General features: G+C 39.9%; 1 protein-coding gene across 18 annotated transcripts in view; it reads right to left on the reverse strand.

The window, feature by feature from the left end:
- The window catches only part of ENOX1 (ecto-NOX disulfide-thiol exchanger 1), a 772,227-nt gene that overhangs the window by 148,461 nt on the left and 599,287 nt on the right, over positions 1-24,479 (reverse strand). For 17 of the 18 annotated variants that reach the window (XM_060194781.1, XM_060194780.1, XM_060194779.1 and 14 more), the window contains one exon: positions 21,357-21,474. The exons of the other annotated variant lie outside the window; for it this stretch is intronic. In XM_060194781.1, the coding sequence (XP_060050764.1) occupies positions 21,357-21,474 (118 nt within the window). The remainder of the gene's footprint in view (positions 1-21,356; positions 21,475-24,479) is intronic. 18 annotated transcript variants of the gene reach the window in all.

The following is a 24,479-nucleotide window of genomic DNA, read 5'->3' on the forward strand; positions in this document are numbered from 1 at the left end:
TTAATATTTACAAAAACTCCGACCAACCTCCTATAATTCTTCATTGGCAAACACCACCCACCCTCCCAGCTATTAAAGTCAAATGGAAAGACCCACTTGATAAAATTTGGAAAGGACCTGACCCCCTGTTAAAATACAAATTCTCTATACAGGACATTTTTGGAGGGCCCCCAAAAATGTCCTGTAAGCTATCTTGTGGAAATTAATCCACAACATATTTGGCATCAATCTGATATTGTAAATGTACCAAAAAAAAAATTTTCACTAAAATGTGTTAACTCTAGTAACCTGAGTTTGCTTAAAAACCCAATGTAAAAATAGTTAAGAATCAATATATGTAACTTAAATTCGGTATGAAAACTTTGCTATATAAAGACTGCTACATGAGGTCACGTAAGATGACCTTTACACGAAATTATAAAGATACCTAAACCAGTTATAATCATTGAGTTATCAATTGTAGTAAACTTCTAATTTGTTACAAAGTTTTTTCATAAGTAATTGACTACAGCTATGACAAGCCTTCGCATAAAGAAGCATCTGCTCATATAGAATCCCCAGAAATCCATCTTGGACCCCTGACCTCTGACATCACCCACAATTACAGCCATCCCCAGAAACCCATGATGTGACCTGACACGATCTGGAGAACCTGATTCACAGACTCCGAAGGACAAGACTTTCCTACTGCCTTTCTCTCAACCATCGGTGTCTGCTCTTCCTGCTTCTGTTTCGCCCATCATGTTTTGGCGGTTCCAGGTCACTCTCTACAGAGAAGAAAAGTTCCGGTGGCCGTCCTCCTCCATCAAGATAGACGTGTGGCATTTATTTCCTGGCCGTTGACATTGGACTGATGCTTCTATAGAACTTGCTGGACACTCCTTTTATACTCCTGGACTTCTTGAAGAATGACTGTAGCAGGCTGACTCAGGATTTTGCAATGCCAGATCACCCCTCTAGCCCCTCGGCTTATCAGGCCCCCACTCCTCCACCCATCAGGCTCACTCTGTCTCTTGCTACTCTTACTTATCCCTCCGTCTTGTGCTAGTTCTTTTTAAAGACACTTACACACTATCATTCTGCTTTCTTCCCAACAGGTTTCCGTTCACCCCTACACTGCTATTCCCCTGACAGAGATGAAGCCTTTTACAGACATTGACCCAGTTATATATGGCCATTAAGTAAGAGGAAGATGTTGGGGAATTGTGAGGATATGGTTGAGCTTGGAAGGACTTGAGCCTGAGGGGTGTGTCAATTCTGTTAGTCTCTCTCTCCACGGAGAGGTTGAGCAAGGAGGGACAGTAGAACCCCAAAAAAGGTGTGCCTCTTATCAGTCTCCCTGCCTCACAAAGTGCCCCACACTCCTGATACTATGGCAAAAAGTTAAAAAGAAAGGGGGAGATGTTGGGTAGTTGCCATCTCCCCCTGGCTTCTTCTTATCCATATGGCTATATAGGGATTTACTGATCCAAAGGTTTGGTCTATTTACATAAATCACTTTTACATAAAGCACTCCAGGGCATTGGTGGTTCAGTTATAGGATTCTCGCCTGTTCCGCCCCCTCCTTGTCACACTCTGATTTTCACCAGTCACTTTTCTCTCCACCCTCTCTATATCACATCCTGTTTCCACCCTACTTGGAGAGTATAAAAACAGCTGCTCTTCTGATTAAAGACACTTGGAAATTTCTTTCCGGCTCCGAGAGTTCCAGAGTGTATCTCCTGCGGAAGTTGGTGCAGCACGCATTCCTGATCCCTCTCCCACACAGCAGCCTAGATCAGCTCCAGTTGAGTTCTCTCCAACCCAGAGAGCACTAGCTCGGGAAGAAGTACCCTCAGGCTATCCCGGCACTAACCCTTTTCTAAATTTTGCTAATTTTTCCTCTTAATTGTCATGCAGCCCCCCTGCTCCATCCTCCATTGCTGATACTATGATCTATTTACATAATCATTGTTTTGCCTGAAAGATCCCCACCACCTTATCTCCTCAGGGTATTGCTAATTCCCACCACTTAAAACCATCGCAACAGCTGCTAAGGATGCTTCTACCTTCCCAGCATGCCTTTTGCCTCTCTCCACCCCCTTTCCTAGACATTTCTGTTTCCGACTTGGCACTTCCAGTTTTTATTCCATAAAACCCACTTCTGTTCCTGGTTTTGCTCTCTTTTCTCTCCTGTGTCCTGACCTGGAGAAGGACTGGCGTGCAGAGCGGGAGGCGGCCATTGTGGTTTGGCGCCACTTGGCCTAATCTGCTGTGCTCATGCCCAACTCTGGGACCCCACATCAATAAAGAACTGTATTACCATGCTGCCATGAGTCCTTGGATCCTCTCTCCCACCCGCAACGCTAGCCCAGCACTTAATCTGACACTACAAAACAACACCACAGGCCACAAAGAAGAATTCACTACATACATGTCATTTAACTTTTATCACTGCTTTGTGTATGGCATTGCTTAAGGTAATTATAAAAGGAAAAGACATAAGGGTGGAGAAATGAATATAGGATGCTCAAATTATAGAAATTATATTAGAGACATCTAGCTTAGTGGGTGCAGACTAGAAAATCACTAAAAGAAGAATGGAATCACTTTTCCTCCCTCCAAAAGATCTGTTGTATATGGGCTATCACTTAAACTGTGCCCTAAAGCTTGTAATTACATAAAATACCCAATATTTTGCTTGCAGAATTTATTCAGCATTCCAACTCATTATTTTTGAAGTTATTGGGGAAATGAGAAAACAGCTTTTTCTTTTTTTTTGCTTCCAGGGTTATCACTGGGGCTCAGTGCCAGCACTATGAATCTACTGCTCCTGGTGGCCATTCCCACTGCATCCCACCCCCCCTTTTTTTGGTAGAACAGAGAGAAATTGAAAGGGGGGGAAGATAGGGAAGGAGAGAGATAAAAAAACTGCAGACTTACTTCACCACTTGTAAAGCATCCCCCTGCAAGTGTGGAGTGGGGGCTCGAACACAGATCCTTGCATGGGTCCTTAGGCATATTACTATGTGTACTGAATCGGGTATGCCACTGCTCCACTTTCCTCAAAAAACACATTTTTTCCCTCATCAATTTAGAAGATGAGGAAAGGTGGAAGAAGGCATATTATTTCTAAAATTCCCTCCAGATCAAAACATCCCTGACTCTCTGAATCTCAGTAAGACTGGCATGATGGTAGATGTTTTCTCTCCAATTTTTATTTTTAAAATTTATTGAGTGCTATATCTCATAAAGAAAAGCCTAGAAAACAAGGAAGCAGGGAGAGGCACTTCAATAAGTCTTAAAATTAGACGGTGAGTCAATAAACTAGTGCTCTTTTTCCCAGGCCCTGAGGATGTGGAGGAGACATGGGATGAGATGGAAATCTAAGGGCCAATACCACAGCTCAGATCATTCCAGATCAGTCATCAGGAGGCGAGTGTGCCTTTGTTTTGAGAAATGTATTTATTTTCTTTTTTAAAAAAGTTGATTTATTATTGGATACAGACAGAAAAATTGAAGGGGGAAGATAGAGAAGAGAGAGGCAGAGAGACACCTGAGGACCTGCTTCACCACTTGTGAAGCTTTCCCCCTGCAGGTGGGGCTGAGGGGCTTGAACCCAAGTCCTCGTGCACTGTAATGTGTGTGCTTAGTTAGGTGTCATCACCTGGTCCCCAAAACATATTTATTTTCCTCTTTCCCTTTTTTGGGGTGCTAGGAAGTGGAAAACATGGATTCTGGCAGTGTTTGTAACTTGCCAGGGGGAAACGCATGACCTGGCAGGCATCCTTCTCGGCACACTTCACCTCTCAGAAGCATATCTGTCTCTTCCTGCTGAAAGTTGTAAAGCAGATTGTTTCTGAGAACATAAATATCACTAAACGAGAAAAGAGAAGGTGCCAAATTCCTGAATATTTTTAAAAGCTGACATTTCTGCTGGGATGGGATTGAAAATAGTTTTCTGGATGCAGTGCCTCTATTACAGTTGATTTTAGAAAATAATGAGAAGACTAAGCAAACGCGCAAACCAGCCTCCTCTGAATTAATATTTAAGGCCATAAATGTTTCAAGTCTACCTTTACTTCAAAATGATATTGTGGTGCATCAAAGGCATTCAAAACCACTGGGTGATTTTACTTGAGTGTACTCAGGATGCCTCTTTGGGCATTTGAAGGTTTTTATGTAGTCACTGTGTGTGTGGTGTGTGTGTCTGACTGCACGCATGTGTGTGTATTGCATGTAAAAATCAGTGGTGCCACAGAAAACCAGTAATGGTTTCTAGAGCTTCAACTTACTGTCTTGGGCAAATAACATATCATCTCAATATAGGACAATATCTTAGATATTAATTCCTATATGAGAAAAAAAGAGAAGAGGGTATTCAAGATGATTTCCAAGGAGATGTCTCTTCTACATTTATATGAAGATAATTCTACAGCCAATATCTCTGTATGTAATAACTCAACATGTCTGTCTGGCTAAGAAAGTGAATTATATCTTGGCTCTTTCATTTAATAGTTATGTAAATATGACCAGTTCTTGGAATAGAATAGTGTGAGACAGTGGGATTTGGGTAGGTAACCTATCAGGTGAAAGTTCTGAGTTATTTTTGCATAGAAAATATACATCACTGACATTTCTGACAACCCAATATTTACAGTAAATTAAACGTGGACACCTTAAAATTTAAAGCAAATGATGGTAATGCAATTAACTTCTTGCCCTGATACCAATAACTGTTCACTGTTATTTATGACATATATTTTACTCTCTTCACTGATTTGAAATAGCCAGGTGATATTTCCAAACCAATAAAAAATTTACCACAGTTCCTTCTATGGAATTTAAGATAAAAAATTACTATATTTTAATTATTATAATAATGCATGCTCCAATTGAGGACATTTTGGTATGCACGGAAAGGTGAATTGATATGCATTTGTTATCACACCATCTAGAAATACTCACCCTAAATATGTTGACCTATATACTTATATACTTCCACTAATGTATAAATTGACACTACTACACACATAATTGCTATTATCTGATTAAATATTTCGTCTATCAAACATTGTTGGGAAACTTTTTTTTAAATCACCTAACAATATATTGAGAAACTTCTTTCACTGCATTAGTTTTCTAAAATGGGAATTTTCTTCCCATGGTTTCTCATGAATAGCTGGTTAAATGACCAATACCAGGAGTTGGGCAGTAGTCTGGGAGGTTAAGTGCATGTGGTGTAAAATGCAAGGACTGGGGTAGGGACCCAGGTTTGAGCCCTCAGCTCCCCACTTGCAGGGGAGTCGTTTCACAAGTGGTAAAGCAGGTCTACAGGTGTCTGTCTCTCTTCCTCTCTATCTTCCCCTCCTCTCTCCATTTCTCTCTGTCCTAACAATGACAACACCAATAATAACTACAACAACAATAAAAAACAATAAGGGCAATAAAAGGGAAAATAAATAAATATAAAAAATTAAATGACCAATACCCTAGTGTTCAATATTTACATGATTCTAAAGTAATTGTGATGACTGAAAATTTAGGTCACTGCTTTAGCAGACAAGAAGCCAACATTCTCCAAGGGAGTGGGGCGCAAGGAGCTCTGGGCCACAGTAGTCTAGAAGTTATGTTGGGCTCACTAAGGGACCCTGGCAGCCTGCCTGAAACAGTACAGTTAAGACTGTCTTAAAGCCTCTGCTTCAGAAATATTTTTCCCTATTTCTTTGTTACTGATGGAGTCTATAATAAAGTGACCTTTCTCTAACCACCTCCCAGAAGGCTTCACATAGTATTCTGGGCTGGAATGAGGAGCTACTGATATGAAGGGCATTCATGTGGAGAAAGGAGACTCTAAACCTTTTAGATATGGGGAAACTTGCTGTAAAATGATTCTTGAATTGCTACAAACTATAATTGTTTACTCCCTAATATAAGTGTATTTTAGTGGAGGGTAGACTTTCTGGGGTGGGGGAGAAAGTAATTATTACTTTCAAGTAAGCTTTTTATCAGTGATGTGAAGCTTAACTCTATGGTTCGCTATCATTCTCTGAGATGTTCGCATGCCCTATTTTTTCTGGATTCATGGAATGGGTCTAGTATCTTCAGTACTTTGCTTAATAAGCTCATGGGTTACAGTGCTAGGAGTCAAAGATTAATAGTATTATGCAGTATGATGCCAATGAAGTATAAGATCACAGAAGAATTAGGACAATGATGTACATCACAGTGCTATGAAGTAGATAGGTAACAGCCCATGTTCTAATGTGGTCTGTATTGATTCTTTTGGCCAATGTCCCACTTTAACAATGTTATAGACACACTTAACAATTTTAGGTGGTGAAGTATAGAAAAAAATCAATAGGTACCATCATCTTTATACTTCTAACCAGATATATATCTATAACTCTTTTGCTGTACTCATATTCAAGGGAACCAAAATGATTCTCTGAGGAGGGATTGCAGCATTGATAACTTTAGGTATCTACTCTGATTATCTCAAATTATAATTTCAGCATCCAATGGTTCATACAAGAGAGTCCACGATTCAGAAAGGTCACACATTTATTTGCTCTTGCCCCCCCCCACCACTTCACTACTAGATAAAAAGAGAACTTAAAAGATAATTTATATTTAACAATTAGATTTTTCTTTGCATTGCTTATGAACTAAAAGAAAAAGTTAGGTACAGATGTTACTAAAGAATTCTTCTTTATACTTAGAAAAAAAAGCCTTTAAAAGTTCCCCAGATTCTGTCTCTAAACTCTCCTGAAAATATTCTGATTTTTTCCAGAAGTTGTGCAAACCCACACTTAAATTCCAACAACACTGTGTTAATGTTGCTCAAATGCAAGCTGAAAACATATTTTAACATCCTGTCAGAATGAGATACTCAGAGTGTGGATAAAATGACACTAAAATAAATGTAAATTTAGACTGCTGTTACAAGTAGCTGCCTGGATCTGGGAAGATGTTAGGTTGCTATAGCATTTTCCATAGCAACTTTGCATCTTATTACATAAATATTCCCTCAGTGTCCTGAAAGCCTGCTAAGAAAACAGGATTAGATTTACTTGACTATATAATGATCCTGCATCAAACCTTATCAAGATGAAATGCCCAGAAAACATAATAAAATCTAATCTAGATCATGTCTTTCCTGGCTGGTGAGAGGTGCCAAGCTCTGCATACTGCACAAAGACAGACGGACTACTGACCTCTTGCCTCCTGTCTGTCCATCTGCCTGTCTGTACTCTTCCCAGGCCAACGACTCTGTAGTTTCCCCTTTCTCAAGAGTGGTTACATTCTTAACTCACTTTTCTCTTCTGACTTCTAGCTACCACTGAGATCTAACCTCCCAAGGCTCCAAGGGCTCCAAGGGCTCATGCCATTAGCCTAGAAGCTTGAGTTTTGCAGAGTAAGAGTCTGTGCTTCAGATATTGAGCTGGCATCGAGAAAATCATTTCAAACACCCATCCAGCTTCAAGCTAGAGTCCACCAGTCAGGTATTAACTGTCCGAGAACCTCATCTAGGCCTTCACTGCATGTAGGGCTCTGCTGGGTTTTAGTGGAGGTAAAACACACTTCAGTGGGTAGAATAGTGAGGAAAATTTGTGGCTTCCTAGACCACAGTCTTATCAGCACAAGTCAATTGTACATAAAGCAAAAGATTGTGGGAAATTTGTGCACTGAATGTGCACAAGAGATGTCAGGAACATGACACTGTCAGGAGTTACATAAATGTAAACGTCTTAAGAGTTTGAAGCTTAAAGACAGCTTAGACTCCAAATGAGAGTTTATAAAACAGATAAACACAGTCTGGTTGGGCTGAAGGTATGCTTCCATTACACAGAATTTTTTTTTTTTTTGTCGCAGAATCAATTTAATACTGCCTGTCCCCTGAATTTAAAAGGTAAAGCAATTTACAAATAGAAATGATTTATATACTTCTCAGAAACATGGACATTATGCAAGGGAACTATACATGAAATCAGGGAAATGAATAAAGATCTACCCCCAATAAATGCTTATTTGAATTATTTTGACATGAGTTTTTTTTTTTCCCTTTTAAAGGAAGAAAGAGAAAAAGTCTTGGCTCCTTGCAAATGAAGGTCTATTTTTAAGAACTTCAGAATTAAGGCTATACAGCCCACCTCAGAAGATTTATTCTATTATCTTTAAGCCATGTTAGTTTTAATAGATCAAATTTTCTTGTTTGGTGCTTGGATTCTGAGAAGATATTATATTGTGGTTGAAAAGAAAATGGCTCTATTCCTTCTTCAGGCCATCATGACCTGTGAAAACAGAAGCTGGTACATGGCTTTCCCTAACAGCTGGTATGTCTGTCTTTGGTGTCTGCTGGTGCAGGAGCTAAGTCCATAGTATGTGGCCTCAGCTGAGCCATCTCACTGTCCATGTCTGAATGTCTATTCCTTCTGCTGGGCTCTGAGCAATACACAGCAAGTCTGCTGAGGTCACATTCACTGCTTCTTTCATGGAAGCTTCTACCAGCCACAAGTGACAGGCCACCTTTAGTGGATCCACACCAGACAGAACCCTGGTGTGGCCTCTGGTCCACTTCCTCTTGTGTGCAGGTTGATGCTAGGTGCAGTGAGCATCCTCCTTGAAGGTTTGTGCTTGATTATAACCTCCCTAGTGGGCACCCTTTGTGACTTTCAAATATACTCCAATGTAGGAAAGAAAAACTAAATCAGAAAAGGGAAGGTGGCCATAGTATTCAACAGAGTAGTCAGAAAGAGTCCTAGCATTGACTTTTCAATCTAAAACTGCCAACTGCACACTGCATATAAAACCTCCCAGACAGGCTGACTGCTAATTCCAACTGAACTCAATTATAAGCTACAAATGTGCCTCAGGTGGCCAAAATATTTGAAATACCCATATTTTCCCTTTTACTGAAAAATTTAAAACATATGTACCTACGCTGTCATGAGTTTCCATGGAAAATTGACAAACCATCAAACATTCTTCATAAGTAAAAGGGCGCTTTCTCTTACAAAGAGCTCAGAGGGTTTTTTTTTTTTTTTTGGTTTTTGTTTTTCTCCCAGAGGGATTAAAGAATAGGAAAGCTACCAGGGGAGGGGATGGGATACGGAGTTCTGGTGGTGGGAATTGTGTGGAGTTGTACCCCTCTTATCCTATGGTTTTGTCAGTGTTTCCATTTCTTCTTATTTATTTATAAAAAGGAATTGTGTGGAGTTGTACCCCTCTTATCCTATGGTTTTTATCAGTGTTTCCTTTTTATAAAAAAAAAAAAAAAGCTCAGAGTTCAAATGAAGTAGGTCCAGGAGTCCTTGTCTGTGCATCATAGAATGATCTAACAGCTTTCTATGAAGCAAGTGATGCTTTTAGCTGTAATCTGACATTTATAATTGGTATGCAATGTATACTCACCAAATAAATACTCGATGGCACACAAACACTGAATAGTGGTGTTTGTGTTGGTATGCATTTGATTTAAATTAATGATTTTAGAATTAATTTGCCATTAGGCATTGCATTTTTATTAATGTAAAGTATTCTTTTTTTCTCTTTCTCTCTCTTCAAAAACTATGTCACATCTTTTAGGGCAGGATAGGCTGTGCCTGCCTGTCTCCATTCCCATGAGGCCATGGAGCTTTGAACACACCAAAGTGCTGCCAAATGTATGACAGTCAGAATGGTGCTAGTTTCAGCTGTCTGGGCCATGCCTAGTTGACACAGGACAATGTGTTTTGTCTAAACTTCTGAACATGCTAGAGAAATGAATCACCATAGTTTAAATAAGCTTCTTAATGCTTGCCGCTTATTTTTAATATTTTAGTATATTTTTTATTTGATTCATTTAGGACAATGACAGAAATTGAGAGCAGAAGGGAAAATAGGAGGGAGAGAGAGAAGAGAGACACCTACAGCACTGTTTCACTGTTGCCCATGGAGCTTCCTCCCCTGAGATGGGGACCAGGGGCTTGAACCCAGGTCTATGTACATGGTAAGTTTGCCATTTAAATTTACTTTGAGGGAGTTCAATCCCCAGCAGCACATGTACCAGAGTGATGTCTGTTTTTTCTCTACTCCTACCTTTCTCATTAATAAATAAATAAAATCTTTTTAAAAAGTTTTCAATCTGAGGAAAGACTTCTGGAGGCAGGGTTATGGAGCAGCAGTAGATGTCTTTCCCTCCTCTCCTCTCCTGAGTAAACTACACATACCAAAAGAGATACCTGGGACCACAACAAGACAGGACTAGAACGACTTCAGGAACCCATCAAATCACTGGTGAGTGCAAACATATGTGGCTCACAAACAGAGAGGAGCCTAGGGAGAGATTAAGTGCCTGGTAACAGTCCAGCAGTTTACCAGTTGAGACACCAACTCCAGTCTGTTTCACCAACAAGGGGATAGCTGAAGGGAGGGGAGGACTCCCCTGAGACTCACAAAATGCAGCTGTGAGTCTCCATTGCTACTGCCCTCAGAATCTGAAGCAGTGGCAGGGAGGCTCTGTGCTGAAAACAGGGAACAAAGAACTAACCAGGAAACTCAGAAGATCTATACCTTGTGGCCTATCAGTGGGGCTATGAAAGTCTCTTTGCGTAACCACTGGATTATCTCTGCCACACCCTGCTTTATCATTTGGTCAGGAGTCAGTGATTAAGCTAAGAAGCCTAATTATAGTTTAAAAGCCCTCAGGCTCCAATAGCCTACAGGGAAGAAGAAGAACAAAAGAGGCTTTTAAATCACTGAGCTCCAACTCAGGGATTAAAATACTATTGAAACAACTGTCAATTTTCACAACTGTGAACCCTTTAATTACCTTACTTAGACACAAGTCAATGAGGCAAGAGTGATCAGTAATTTGAAAAGTACTGAGAGAGGGACCTCATAATATACTATATAGAATGGTTAAGCCAATAATAAGAAATATTGGAGAAATGAACTAGGACAAGAGACCAGCTAAAAGCCCCCCAAAGGGTGAAGCACAAAATAATGAGGTCAACATCCAAACAGCAGTGAAGGAAATAATCACAGGAGTGAGTAAAGAGTTTGAAAGAAATGTCATCAGAAAGGCAGAAACAAAAATGAGACCCTGGCAGAAAACACTAATTATCTCAAGGTTATTAGAGAGCTGACAGCTAAAACAGCTGAGCTAAGAACAAGCTGAACAAGCTAAAACAGTATCAGAACAGGGCAACAAAATAGATGAACTCCAGAAAACAGTAGAGGGGAGACAGAATAGAATAATTGAGGCTGAAGACAGAATTAGCAAGATCGAAGACAATTAAAGACAACTAAAAAAGAAGTAAGAGATCTCAAAAAACATTAAGAGATACTGAAAACAACAACAGAGACCTATGGGATGACTTCAAAAGAAATAATATACGCATTATTGGCTTACCAGAGGAATAAAGACAGGGAGGAGAAGAAAGCATTCTTCAGGACATAATAGCTGAGAACATCTCTAGTCTAGACAATATCAAAGTCATAAAGGTTCAAGAAGCCCAGAGGGTCCCAAACAAAATTAACCCAACCTTAAAGACACCAAGACACATCCTATTTAAAATGGAAAGGAATAAGGATAAAGAAAGGATCCTGAAGGCTGTAAGAGAAAAACAAAGAGTCACCAACAGAGGAAAACCCATTAAGATTAGCAGCAGACTTCTCCACACAAACACTACAGGCCAGAAGAGAATGGCAAGAAATCTATCCTGTGCTCAATGAGAAAGGCTTTCAACCAAGACTACCATATTCTGCTAGACTATCATTCAGACTAGATGGAGGCATCAAAACCTTCTCAGATAAGCAACATTTGAAAAAATCAACTATCACCAAGCCTGCCCTGAAAGAAGTTCTGAAAGGTCTCCTATAAACAGTCAGACCACCATAAATAGGTCATCTATCAGAACATTCTAAAACTCTACAAGAATGGCATTAAAATATCTTCAGTCTTTGATATCAATAAATGCCAATGGCCTGAATTCACCTATTAAAAGGCACAAAGTAGGAAGATGGATCAGAAAACACAACCCAACAATATGCTGTCTACAGGAAACCCACCTAACTCAACAAAACAAACACAGACTCAAAGTGAAAGGATAGAAAACTATAATACAAGCCAATGGCCCACAAAAAAGGGCAGGAACAGCTATTCTCATATCTGACACAACAGACTTTAAAATCAATAAAATTAAAAAAGATGGGGATAGACACTACTTACTGCTCAGAGGATCAGTCAACCAAGAGGACTTAACAATTATTAACATCTATGCACCCAAGGAGAAGCCATCTAAATACATCAAACATCTACTGAAAGAGCTACAGCAATATATTAACAGCAACACAATCATAGTAGGGGACTGCAACACCCCACTCTCTCAATTGGACAGATCATCCACGCAGAAAATCAATAAAGATATGAGGGAGCTAACTGAGGAGATAGATAAACTAGAACTATTGGACATTTTCAGAGTCATTCATCCCAAGAAACTGGAATACACGTTTTACTCAAATCCACATGGGTCATTCTCAAGGATAGACCATATGTTAGGCCACAAAGACAGCATCAGCAAATTCAAGAACATTGAAATCCTCCCTACCATCTTCTCAGACCACAGTGGAATGAAACTAACACTTAACAATCAACAAAAGGTTAGTAATCATCCCAAAATGTGGAAGCTCAACAGTACACTCCTTAACAACTACTGGGTCAAAGAGGAAATAAAAGAAGAAATCAAAATGTTTCAAAAGTTCATTGAAAATGAAGACACAAGATATCAAAATATTTCAGACACAGCTAAGGCAGTATTGAGAGGGAAGTTCATAGACATAAAAGCACACATTAGGAAACAAGAAACAGCACAAATAAACAGCCTGAGTGCACATCTTAATGACCTAGAAGAAAAACAATGGAACCCTAAAGCAACCAGAAGGACAGAAATCACTAAAGTTAGGGCAGAGATAAATAACATTAAAAATAAGAAAACGAAAACCATACAAAAGATCAACGAAAGCAAATATTGGTTCTTTGAAAGAGTGAACAAAATCAACAAACCTTTAGCCAGACTCACAAAACAAAAAGGGAGAAGACCCAAATAAATTGGATCATAAATGAAAAAGGAGATATCACAACAGACACCGCAGAAGTTCAACATATCATGTGATGCTTCTATGAACAACTATATGCCACCAAGCTAGAGAACCTGGAAGAAATGGACAATTTTCTAGATACCTACCAACTTCCAAAACTAAGTAGAGGAAGTAGATAACATGAACAGGTCCATCACAGCTAATGAAATTGAAACAGTTATCAAAAATCTTCCCAAAAATAAAAGTCCTGGATCAGATGGTTTTACAAATGAATTCTACAAAACCTTCAAAGAAGAACTAATACCTCTACTTTTAAAAGTCTTCCAGAAGATTGAAGACACTGGAATACTCCCTGCCAGCTTCTATGAAGCTGTCATCAGTTTGATACCAAAGGCAGATAGGGACACAACCAAAAAAGAAAACTACAGACCAATATCTCTGATGAACATAGATGCTAAAATATTGAACAAAATCCTAGCCAACCAGTATATTAAAAAGATTGTTCATCATGACCAAGTGGGGTTTATTCCAGGCATGCAAGGTTGGTTTAATATAAGTAAATCAATCAACATGACCCACTACATCAACCAAAGGAAGACCAAAAAGCACATGGTCATATCAATAGATGCAGAGAAAGCCTTTGACAACATACAACATCCCTTTATGATCAAAACAATATAAAAAATAGGAATAGATGGAAAATTCCTCAAGAAAGTAGAGCAAACCTACAGCTAATCTCATACTCAGTGGTGAAAAACTGCAAAGATTCCCCTCAGATCAGGTACTAGACAGGGCTGCCCATGATCACCATTATTATTCAATACAGTGTTGGAAGTTCTTGTCATAGCAATCAGGCAGAAGCAAGGAATGAAAGGGATACAGATTGGAAGAGAAGAAGTCAAACTCTTCCTTTATGCAGATGACATGATAGTATACATAGAAAAACCTAAGGAATCCAGCAAGAAGCTTTTGGAAACCATCAGGCAATACATAAGGTGTCAGGCTACAAAATTAACATTCAAAAGTCAGTGGAATTCCTCTATGTAAACACTAAATTAGAAGAAGTGGAAATCTAGAAAGCAATTCATTTTACTATAGCAACAAAAAACAATAAAATATCTAGGAATAAACCTAACAAAGAAGTGAAAGACTTGTATACTGAAAATTATGAGTCACTACTCAAGGAAATAGAAAAAGACACACAGACGTGGAAAGATATTCCATGCTCTTGGGTTGGAAGATATAACATCATTAAAATGAATATACTACCCAGAGCCATATACAAATTTAATACTATCCCCATCAAGATGCCAACTACATTTTTAGGAGAACAGAACAAATGCTACAAATGTTTATCTGGAACCAGAAAAGACCTAGAATTGCCAAAACAATCTTGAGAAAAAAGAACAGAACTGGAGGCATCACATTCCCAGATCTCAAATTTTACTATATGGCCATTGTCATCAAAACTGCTTGGTAATGGAACATGGACAGACACACTGACCAGTGGAATAGAATTGAGAGTCCAGAAGTAAAGCTCCACACCTATGGATATCTAATCTTTGACAAAGGCGCCCAGACTATTAAATAGGGAAAGGACAGCCTCTTCAACAAATGGTATTGGAAAAAATGCATTAAAACATGCAGAAGAATGAAACTGAATCACTATATTTCACCAAATACAGAAGTAAATTCCAAGTGGATCAAGGACTTGGATGTTAGACCACAAACTATCAGATACTTAGAGGAAAATATTGGCAGAACTCTTTTCCACATAAATTTTAAAGACATTTTCAATGAAACAAAGTCAATTACAAAGAAGACTAAGGCACACGTAAACCTATGGGACTACATTAAATTCAAAATCTTCTGCATAGCAAAACAAACCATTACCCAAATCAAGAGACCCCTCACAGAATGCGAGATCTTTATAAGCCATACATCAGACAAGAGGCTAATAACTAAAATATATAAAGAGCTTGCCAAACTCAACAACAAGAAAACTAATGACCCCATCCAAAAATGGGGAGAAAACATGGACAGAATATTCACCACAGAAGAGATCCAAAAGGCTGAGAAACACATGAAAAAATGCTCCAAGTCTTTGATTGTCAGAGAAATGCAAATAAAGACAACAATGAGATACCATTCCACTCCTGTGAGCATGTCATACATCAGAAAAGGTAATAGCAGCAAATGCTGGAGAGGTCGTGGGGTCAAAGGAACCCTCCTGTACTTCTGATGGGAATGTAAATTGGTCCAACTTCTGTGGAGAACAATCTGGAGAACTCTCAAAAGGCTAGAAATGGACCTACCCTATGATCCTGCAATTCCTCTCCTGGGGATATATCCTAAGGAACCCAACACACCCATCCAAAAAGATCTGTGTACACATATGTTCTTAGCAGCACAATTTGTAATAGCCAAAACCTGGAAGCAACCCAGGTGTCCAACAACAGATGAGTGGCTGAGCAAGTTGTGGTATATATACACAATGGAATACTACTCAGCTGTAAAAAATGGTGACTTCACCGTTTTCAGCTGATCTTGGATGGACCTTGAAAAATTCATGCTGGGAGTCGGGCTGTAGAGCAGTGGGTTAAGCGCAGGTGGCGCAAAGCACAAGGACCAGCATAAGGATCCTGGTTCGAGCCCTGGCTCCCCACCTGCAGGGGAGTCGCTTCACAAGTGGTGAAGCAGGTCTGCAGGTGTCTATCTTTCTCCTCCCCTCTCTGTCTTCCCCCTCCTCTCTCCATTTCTCTCTGTCCTATCCAACAGCAACAAGAACAATAATAACAACAACAATAAAACAACAAGGGCAACAAAAGGGAATAAATAAATAAAATAAATATTTAAAAAATTTTAAAAAGAAAAATTCATGTTAAGTGAAATAAGTCAGAAACAGAAGGATGAATATGGGATGATTTCACTCTCAGGCAGAAGTTGAAAAACAAGATCAGAAGAGCAAACACAAGTAGAACCTGAACTGGAATTGGTGTACTGCACCAAAGTAAAAGACTCTGGGGTGGGTGGGTGGGGGAGAATACAGGTCCAAAAAGCATGACAGAGGACCTAGTGGGGGTTGTATTGTTATGTGGAAAACTGAGAAATGTTATGCATGTACAAACTATTGTATTTACTGTTGAATGTAAAACACTAATTCCCCAATAAAGAAATGTTTTTTTTTAAAGTTTTTAATCTATCTCTGTGCAACAAATTATTCTTTTTTATTCCCTAATAAAGAAATTAAAAAAAAATTACTTTGAGATGAAAATGTTCCTAGGATCATCATCTTCCTATCTATCAATCAATGCATGGGGCAAAAGCATAAAAAATAAAGATCAGAAGAGAATAAAGTAACTAAATTTCACACATTTTCACTGAAGGGCTCCAGGGCCTGACTAATAGACAGAATATACATTTACTGGGAACTTATCATCGTATTTTAAGTTGAGTAAAAAGAACTTTATACGTGTGGGCTATTTTAACACGGACATTAGAAAAACTAATCAGGAGAGTCAGGTGGTAGTGTAGCAGGTTAAGCGCACGCAGTGCAAAGCACAAGGACCGGCATAAGGATCCAGGTTCAAGCCCCCGGCTTCCCACCTGCAGGGGAGTCACTTCACCAGCTGCGAAGCAGGTCTGCAGGTGCCTATCTTTCTCTCCCTCTCTCTGTCTTCCCCTCCTCTCTCCATTTCTCTTTGTCCTATCCAACAACAACGACATCAATAACAACAACAATAAAACAAAGGCAAAAAGGGAAAATAAATAAATGTTTTTTTAAAGAAAAACTAATCATGTTTTTTACCATGGGGGGGACTTGTAATCTAGGAAAGACTGCCTTTCCTCTCCCTTCCTTGTACCTCCTTTCCTCCATGACCACCCAGACAGACAGAGAGAAGGGTAAGAGTAGATATAGAGATGGAAAGGGTGAGTGAGCAATAGGGAAGGAAGGAGGAATAAGAGGGAGGAAGAGACCTAGCTTTTGAGATTTGGCTTGATTGCATTAGGAGGCAGACTATACAACAGTAAATCTGAACTTTCATTAAAAATTATCTTCACAAGCTTTGGAACAGTATGCCAGACTTCTTGAGCTAACGCCTCCATTAATATGTCTTGATTTTCAAATTTATTAACAAAACTCATTTCACTTTATCTGCATCTCAGTTTTTGTTCCAGCAAATTCCTTTTTCCTTTTACGATTCATTTGATGATGAGTAGTGAACACCCTGTTTGGTTATGATATTGTAGTCACTGCAATACTGGGAAATTTCTGCGAAAGACATGTTTGTGTCCAGTAAAAATAGGAGTACAATGAAATACTCTTCACAGCCAGAAAAGAAAATATATGTCCGAAAAAGACCTTTGACTTAAAAAATTATCACTGGGTTTCAAATAAGTTCTTGAATAACATATTGAACCTTTTCAGACAACAAAGTAACCCAGTTCTTGCCATCTTCCCTTCAGAAAGAGAAATCTGTGTGGGTTGGCTTCTGTTCTTAGAGGGAGGTTAAGAGCTGGTGAACCAGAGCTGTAGCAGGAAGATGTGGTTTCCACACATTCCCCACACAGGACTAGCTGCAGGAGGCACTTCCAAGTAGACTCTCTGTCCTGGAGGGACCCCAAATCTAAAGGGACAGCTCAAGACCTCAGAAGTAGAGAAATGAGATGAGGGACTCTTCCAACGATAGAACATTTCACTTCTGGTTCAGTGCTTGAGTTTTTTGTTTGTTTGTTTTGCCTCCATGGTTATTGCCATGGCTGGGTGCCTGCACCAGGAATCCACTGCTCCTGGAGGCCACTTTTTCCCTTTTGTTACCCTGATTGTTTTACTATGGTTGTGGTTATTATTATCATTGTTATTGATACCGTTGTTGTTGGATAGGACAGAGAGAAATGGAGAGAGGAAGGGAAGACAGAAAAGGGGAGAGAAAGATAGACACCTGCAGACCTGATTCACTGCCTGTGAAGTGACTCCCCTGCAGGTGGGGAGCCGGGGGCTTGAACCATGATTCTTACACTGGTCCTTGCGCTTTGTGCCACGTGCGCTTAACCCACTGCACTACCACCACCCCCCAACAGTTCTTTATCAGTGATTAGAGGGCTGAGTTTTGAGAGACCTGCTCATAGGTGATTGACAGATGCAATTCTGTGCCCAGGATGAGTGATGTATTACCTAGATATGCCACAGAGGCCTGCGCAAAGGGCAGCTGAGAGGTCATGCTGTCAGGCTATCTTCATGTAAGCATGACTAGAGGGGAGAACTCTGCTGTGATGTCAAGGTCATTTTTCTTGTCTTCAGGGCAGCCTGATCCTGATCACCAAGGTCTCAATGGCACTTGGGACACCTTAAGAGTTTGATAAGCTTTCCAGATTCCACAAGGGTACAGCATTAGTTCCCTAGGTTTTGCTTAGTGGCTTATGGTGTTTACTACTCTAAACAACAGTCCAGAGCTGCTTTTTAAAAGCCACTTGATCCCTGCATGGTTCTGTGCTGGCCCTTTATATCTTCCACATAGATTTGAAGTGATGGCAAATATGGTGACTCCCAAGGGTAATGCAGTGCTGCATGTCTATTTGAGTTGCTCTGCCAGTTCTCTCCTGCTCCCACAGTCCACACATAATCATCAACTTTCAGACAGTGATGAAATTTATGAAAATAACTTTGTTGTAATATTTGTTTTCTGGGGGAAGCTAACTTGCTTACTAGGGTGCCATAGCTCCACTCCAGAAGTCCTGTGCTGTGTTTATTTGTTGTGCTAAGGGAGCACCAGGCCTGGGGAATGTTTCTGTAAGTTCATGTTCTATACTTTGAAGCCCTAAACAGATGCCTGGGGAGAAAAATCAAGACAGTGCAAGCTGGAAGCAGGACTTGTCAATCCTCCAGAGAGAGTTCTGTGGTCACCAGAGGGGAAAGGGGTTCTTGGCATATCTGTGTTACTGTCCTGGCCTGTACGGTCTCCCTAGTAAGCATCCTATTCTGAGTCTTCGTTACTATGGTCTCAGTCCAAACTAGCTATGAAATTATGTACATTTCTTACTTGGGAGACTGAAATGCTTTTAAGAAAGAAAGCTTGTCTCCCCTAGAAGAAGTCACAGGTTCAAACTGGAAGTGACTCAGTACTTTTCTACACCTACCTCTAGTCCTTTGTCCAGCCATGATATCATCTCCCCAGACAATAACCTGGGTCCACCTGCATAACAGATGTCAGGCTCAGGCAAAAACTAATAAAGTCATGGGTCCTTTGGTATATACCTAAAATAGACCTACTAGCTATTTCCAAAATGGAGACCCCAAATCTTCATCTGCAATATTCCAGCCTTTAGGTTTGTGATTAATTAACAATTTGTGTGGCTTTATACATTAACTCTTTTTCAGCCGCCAGGTTCCAGATACTACTATGATGCCAACCAGACTTCCCAGGACAGACAACCCCACCAATGTGTCCTGGAGCCCCACTTCCCCAGAGCTCTGCCCCACTAGGGAAAGAGAGAGACAGGCTGGGAGTATGGATAGATCTGTCAATGCCCATGTTCAGCGGAGAAGCAATTACAGAAGCCAGATCTTCCACCTTCTGCACCCCATTAATGACCCTGGGTCCATACTCCCACAGGGTTAAAGAATAGGAAAGCTATCAGGGGATGTGATGGGATATGGAGTTCAGGTGGTCGGAATTGTACCCGTCTTATCCTATGGTGTTGTCAGTGTTTCCATTTTATAAATAAATTAATTAAAAAGTGGTATGCAAATTCACCTCATCTAGAATCTTTAAAGTGGTAAATTTTTTTTGCTTTTTTGCAAAAAATAGCTTTATCTGAATATTATATTAAATTTAAGAACATCACAGTAAAACCCAGGTCTTTCTTCTGATACGTGGGAAACACTGGGAGGGAAATGATTTTCTCACACAAGAAAACCCCAACCCAACAGAAGGACGATTCTGAGGAATCTGGTACCAGTGTAATAAGGGGCATACCTTAACACACAGGTGCCAGATTCATTTTCTTTTTTTCTAAGAAAGGATATATAGCTTCAAACTAGTGGCCTAATTTTGTGCTAAGCCTACAATGAATGGAGTGTGAGCATGAAAAAGAATTCTCAGGGGCAGTGGATCTCACACTTCTGTATGCTCCTGCACCCCCCTGGAGGGTTTAAATCACAGGCTGCCAGAATTCATACAGTCTTGTCTGCACTAGGGTGGGGCCCGAGAACCAGCATTTATAGTAAGTTCTTAAGAGGCTCTGATGTTGCTGGGCTGGGGATGCCACTTACTAAGCAGCACTGCTCTAAGGAAGTTTACCACTTCTGTACAGGCCTTTACTATTATTATTCACACCTTTGGTGTTCTCTTCTAAAGTCCCTGAGAAATCTAGCATCCTGACCACTCTGCAATATAAAGATCTGAATGCTGTGGGATGTTTTAGCATCTTTAGCTTCTACTAACAAATTAGCACCTTTACTCCTGGTCACCTCAGTTTTTCTGGTAAAAAGCCTGAGACATGCTGTGCTTTATCCACTGGCATTTGTGAGATTGGCCAGGTCTTAGTCATTTCTTTCTATTGTGAAAATGGTGGCAACTGTGACTCTTCCCAGGCACTTGGGATTCTCTTCCCCTCTGATAAGCAGTATTCATCAGGGTCTCTGATGTCTGAATATTTTTCTCTTGCCTGCCTTTACAGTAACAAAGGATTTGCAAATAACCAGAGTAAAGAGTTTCAAATTATTATGTCAGAGTAGGCAGAACCCAACAAGTAAGTTTATCTCTGAGCTTCTCTCTTTATTCATATATCTAGAAGTGACGCCCATTTCTTGGCACCAAATAGGGGTTACTTGATAGGGCAAGGGAATTTAAAGTTTATTGGAAAACTACTTTTTTTCCACTAGCATTTTGACAAAGAGGCTCAAAAGCTCCTTTAGGAATTTAACAATTCCCACAATAAGAAGTAAAATGACTAAAACCAAGTTTTAGTTATAGTTTAGCATCAGCAGTGGCTGCCATACTATGGAAAAGGATTTTTATGGAAACAACCACTATCCCTGGAGAAAAAAATATATATATATGTAATAGCTCCAGATGTACATATGGAGAAGCAACTGGAGCAGTTTAAATCACTTTGTTCCTAAGAAGGAGTTTAAAGTCCTATTAATAAAAGGCAGAGTCACTTGAAGATGAAAGTTTAAGCATAACTCAAATAAAAGTAAGTTATGTGGCCATTTCCCTGAACAGATGCCTCACTGAGACTGGGAGAATCCTTCTGCTACCTCAGGGGTCTGTGGCTGGCATCAGCATTACCTGATTCATCGACTCTCATCTTTTTAGTTGGGCTGTCACAGTTCTCGTCATCCGACATTTCCATTTCTTCTTCACGGCGGATACCCATCAGCTGTTCACTTTGAGCATTCCGGAGCTCCTGAAAGCAGAGGAGACCCAGATGTCTGAGTCAGGGACACATACCAACAGACCATTATCCAGTGGTCTTCTGGGATATTACAGCTAATGTGGGAATGTCTAGAAGCTCTTTCCTCCCATAGGCTGGCCCACCTGGGATCTAGACTCCTGAGACTCTGTGGGGGGTTGGGGGAGTGCAGAGACAGAGTAGGTGTCAGCCTGGGGATAAAACCTTGCTTGCTAATAACAAGTCAAGGGCTCTTCAAAGATTATTTAATCTCTTGAGTCTCAAGTTTCTCCTTTGTAGAAAAGGGGATGACAATGCCCACCTCTCATGGATGCTGTGAGGCTTACATGGAAATGGCTCTTAGCATGATTGGCATGTAGGCTCTCAACTGGTCGACAGCAACATGAATACTGGCATTTCTAAAAGGCCTGCAGGACTGACCAACTGTGTAACTTCAGGAATATTTCATCATCTCTCTTAGTTTCAGTCTACTACTGAGATACTGTGGTAGTGATAGTTTTGAGGATAAAAAGAGTTAATGCATGTAAGAAGATATTAGTATCAGGCTAGGCTAGGTTTGCTAGTTGTTTACTGTTTACCAACATTATTTTTCATACAGAACATGTCTTAGTGTATGTGTCCATGTGAAAACACATCATCTAGGTATCTGAATAGTAAAATTCAAAGGATAGTGGGAGATAAAAGAAAAACTCTTGGGGTTTGCACATTTTTTGTAGGAGAAATTGCTATTGTATTGTTTTTTGTTTCACTTTTATTTTTTTAATATTTATTTATGGATTCCCTTTTGTTTCCCTTGTTTATTTTAATTTATTTATTGGGGAATTAATGTTTTACATTCAACAGTAAATACAATAGTTTGTACATGCATAACATTTCTCAGTTTTCCACATAACAATACAACCCCCACTAGGTCCTCTGTCATGCTTTTTGGACCTGTATTCTCCCCCACCCACCCACCCCAGAGCCTTTACTTTGGTGCAGTACACCAATTCCAGTTCAGGTTCTACTTGTGTTTGCTCTTCTGATCTTGTTTTTCAACTTCTGCCTGAGAGTGAGATCATCCCATATTCATCCTTCTGTTTCTGACTTATTTCACTTAACATGAATTTTTCAAGGTCCATCCAAGATCAGCTGAAAACGGTGAAGTCACCATTTTTTACAGCTGAGTAGTATTCCATTGTGTATGTATACCGCAACTTACTCAGCCACTCATCTGTTGTTGGACACGTGGGTTGCTTCCAGGTTTTGGCTATTACAAATTGTGCTGCTAAGAACATATGCGTACACAGATCTTTTTGGATGGGTGTGTTGGGTTAGTTTCACTTTTAGATCTTAGAACCATAACTTACTATTTCCACTAACTAGGGGAATGACTCTTATAGAGCTGTTTCATTTCTTTAAGTTTTTATTATGTTAAATTACACATAAATGAGGGCTAGTGGGCTGGGAGAATTCACACTTCCTGTATGTGAGGACCTGAGTTGTAGCTTATGGTGTCACACAGGAACACCAGTCATGGTTATGAAGTGTCTCCTCTATTTGTCTTGCAGTGGATTTCCACATTATGAAGTCTTGGCATGCCTAAGGGGGATGGGGAATAGTAATAATTCAAGGGTGTTTGCAGGCAAGAGTGCATGTGAAAACTCATAAAAAGGAAAGAAATACAAAATAATACTACTGTACATCTAAACATCAGAATATGGTAATTATGTTTAAACTTTATATTGCTTTTATCAAGCTGAATGTTACATATTTATGACTCTTTACCCAATCTGTTCTCATGCATGTACTGTCTTTCAAAAAACTGAAAACAGAGGAGACTATGGAATCCATACCCTCTTTAAAGCTTAAATCTCTAAATAAAAGTCAAGTAGTTAAAATAACTTCACTTCATGATATCTGAACCTATGAGCAACAATAAAACTAAAGTGTGATACTTAGTCTATCAATGGCAGGATTCTCAGAGTAGATGCAGTGGCTAGTAAACTAGTGTGTGCTGATTTTACACTGTTGCAGCTTTCTCAATTCTCTTTTCTCCTTGGCTCACAGATTTTAACTGTTTCATGATGGAAAGGAAATTATTCATTGCTAGCAGTATTAAAATGGTTAGCTTTGAGTCAGGGAACCTCCACTGGAGGGCAGGAAGAGGGGGAGGTAGAGGACAGGTGCTGGGACAGAGACTCCCATCACAGGTCAGTTCTGAGAGGCCAGTGGGATGACAGGCAATGTTTCATGACTTGACCATGCCACCTGGTGTACAGATGTGCCAGTGTCACCATAACTAACATACCTCCTGGGCTTGGGAGGTAGATGTCACACATGATTAGTGGGGAAGTTTTAAGGTTGTGGGCATCTACTACTATAGACTAGGAACCGGATTACCAAGGAGGTGGCTTGAAAACACTTGAACCAAGAAAAAAAAAAAAACAGGTGGAAAGAATAAATGAGGCTGAAAGGGTCTGTTGTTTAGCCCTTCCAATTAATGACAAACTGTCATATAGTCACTGCTCTTATGGGGAAGTGTGGTAGAAATGAGGGGGGGAGCTGAGAGTGTTTCCACAGGGTGCCTCTGGTTCAGCAGTAAATCACTAGTACACTCTAATAAATCTGCAAAGGTGTTGCAGATAATTAACAGATGCTGTACATGGGAATGAGGGGGAAAAATCAAGCCAATTATCAAGCTTGTATGCAACTGAGAAATCATCCACAATGTTAAATTACCAACTGGTATTTAATCAATTAAGCGGCATGTAGGAGAGAAAATCAAAGGTAATTTAGAATTCTATTTCCCAATGTAAAGTTACAGAGGTGCTGGGAGTGAGAGAGATGCAGGAAGGCCTGAAAGGAACACCTTTTAGATCTGATCCCCTTCTGCCTCCCAGACAAAAGCAAAGCAGGGCCAGGGGAGGAGCTAGACCTGTCAGGAAGTGTGTGAGGCATTTTGATGTCCAGACTTATTCTACACCATGCCACTGGCCTTTCCCATCTTTCTAGAAAAT

The sequence above is a fragment of the Erinaceus europaeus genome, chromosome 7 (genome assembly GCF_950295315.1).
Source record: "Erinaceus europaeus chromosome 7, mEriEur2.1, whole genome shotgun sequence".
Classification (NCBI taxonomy): Eukaryota; Metazoa; Chordata; class Mammalia; order Eulipotyphla; family Erinaceidae; genus Erinaceus; species Erinaceus europaeus.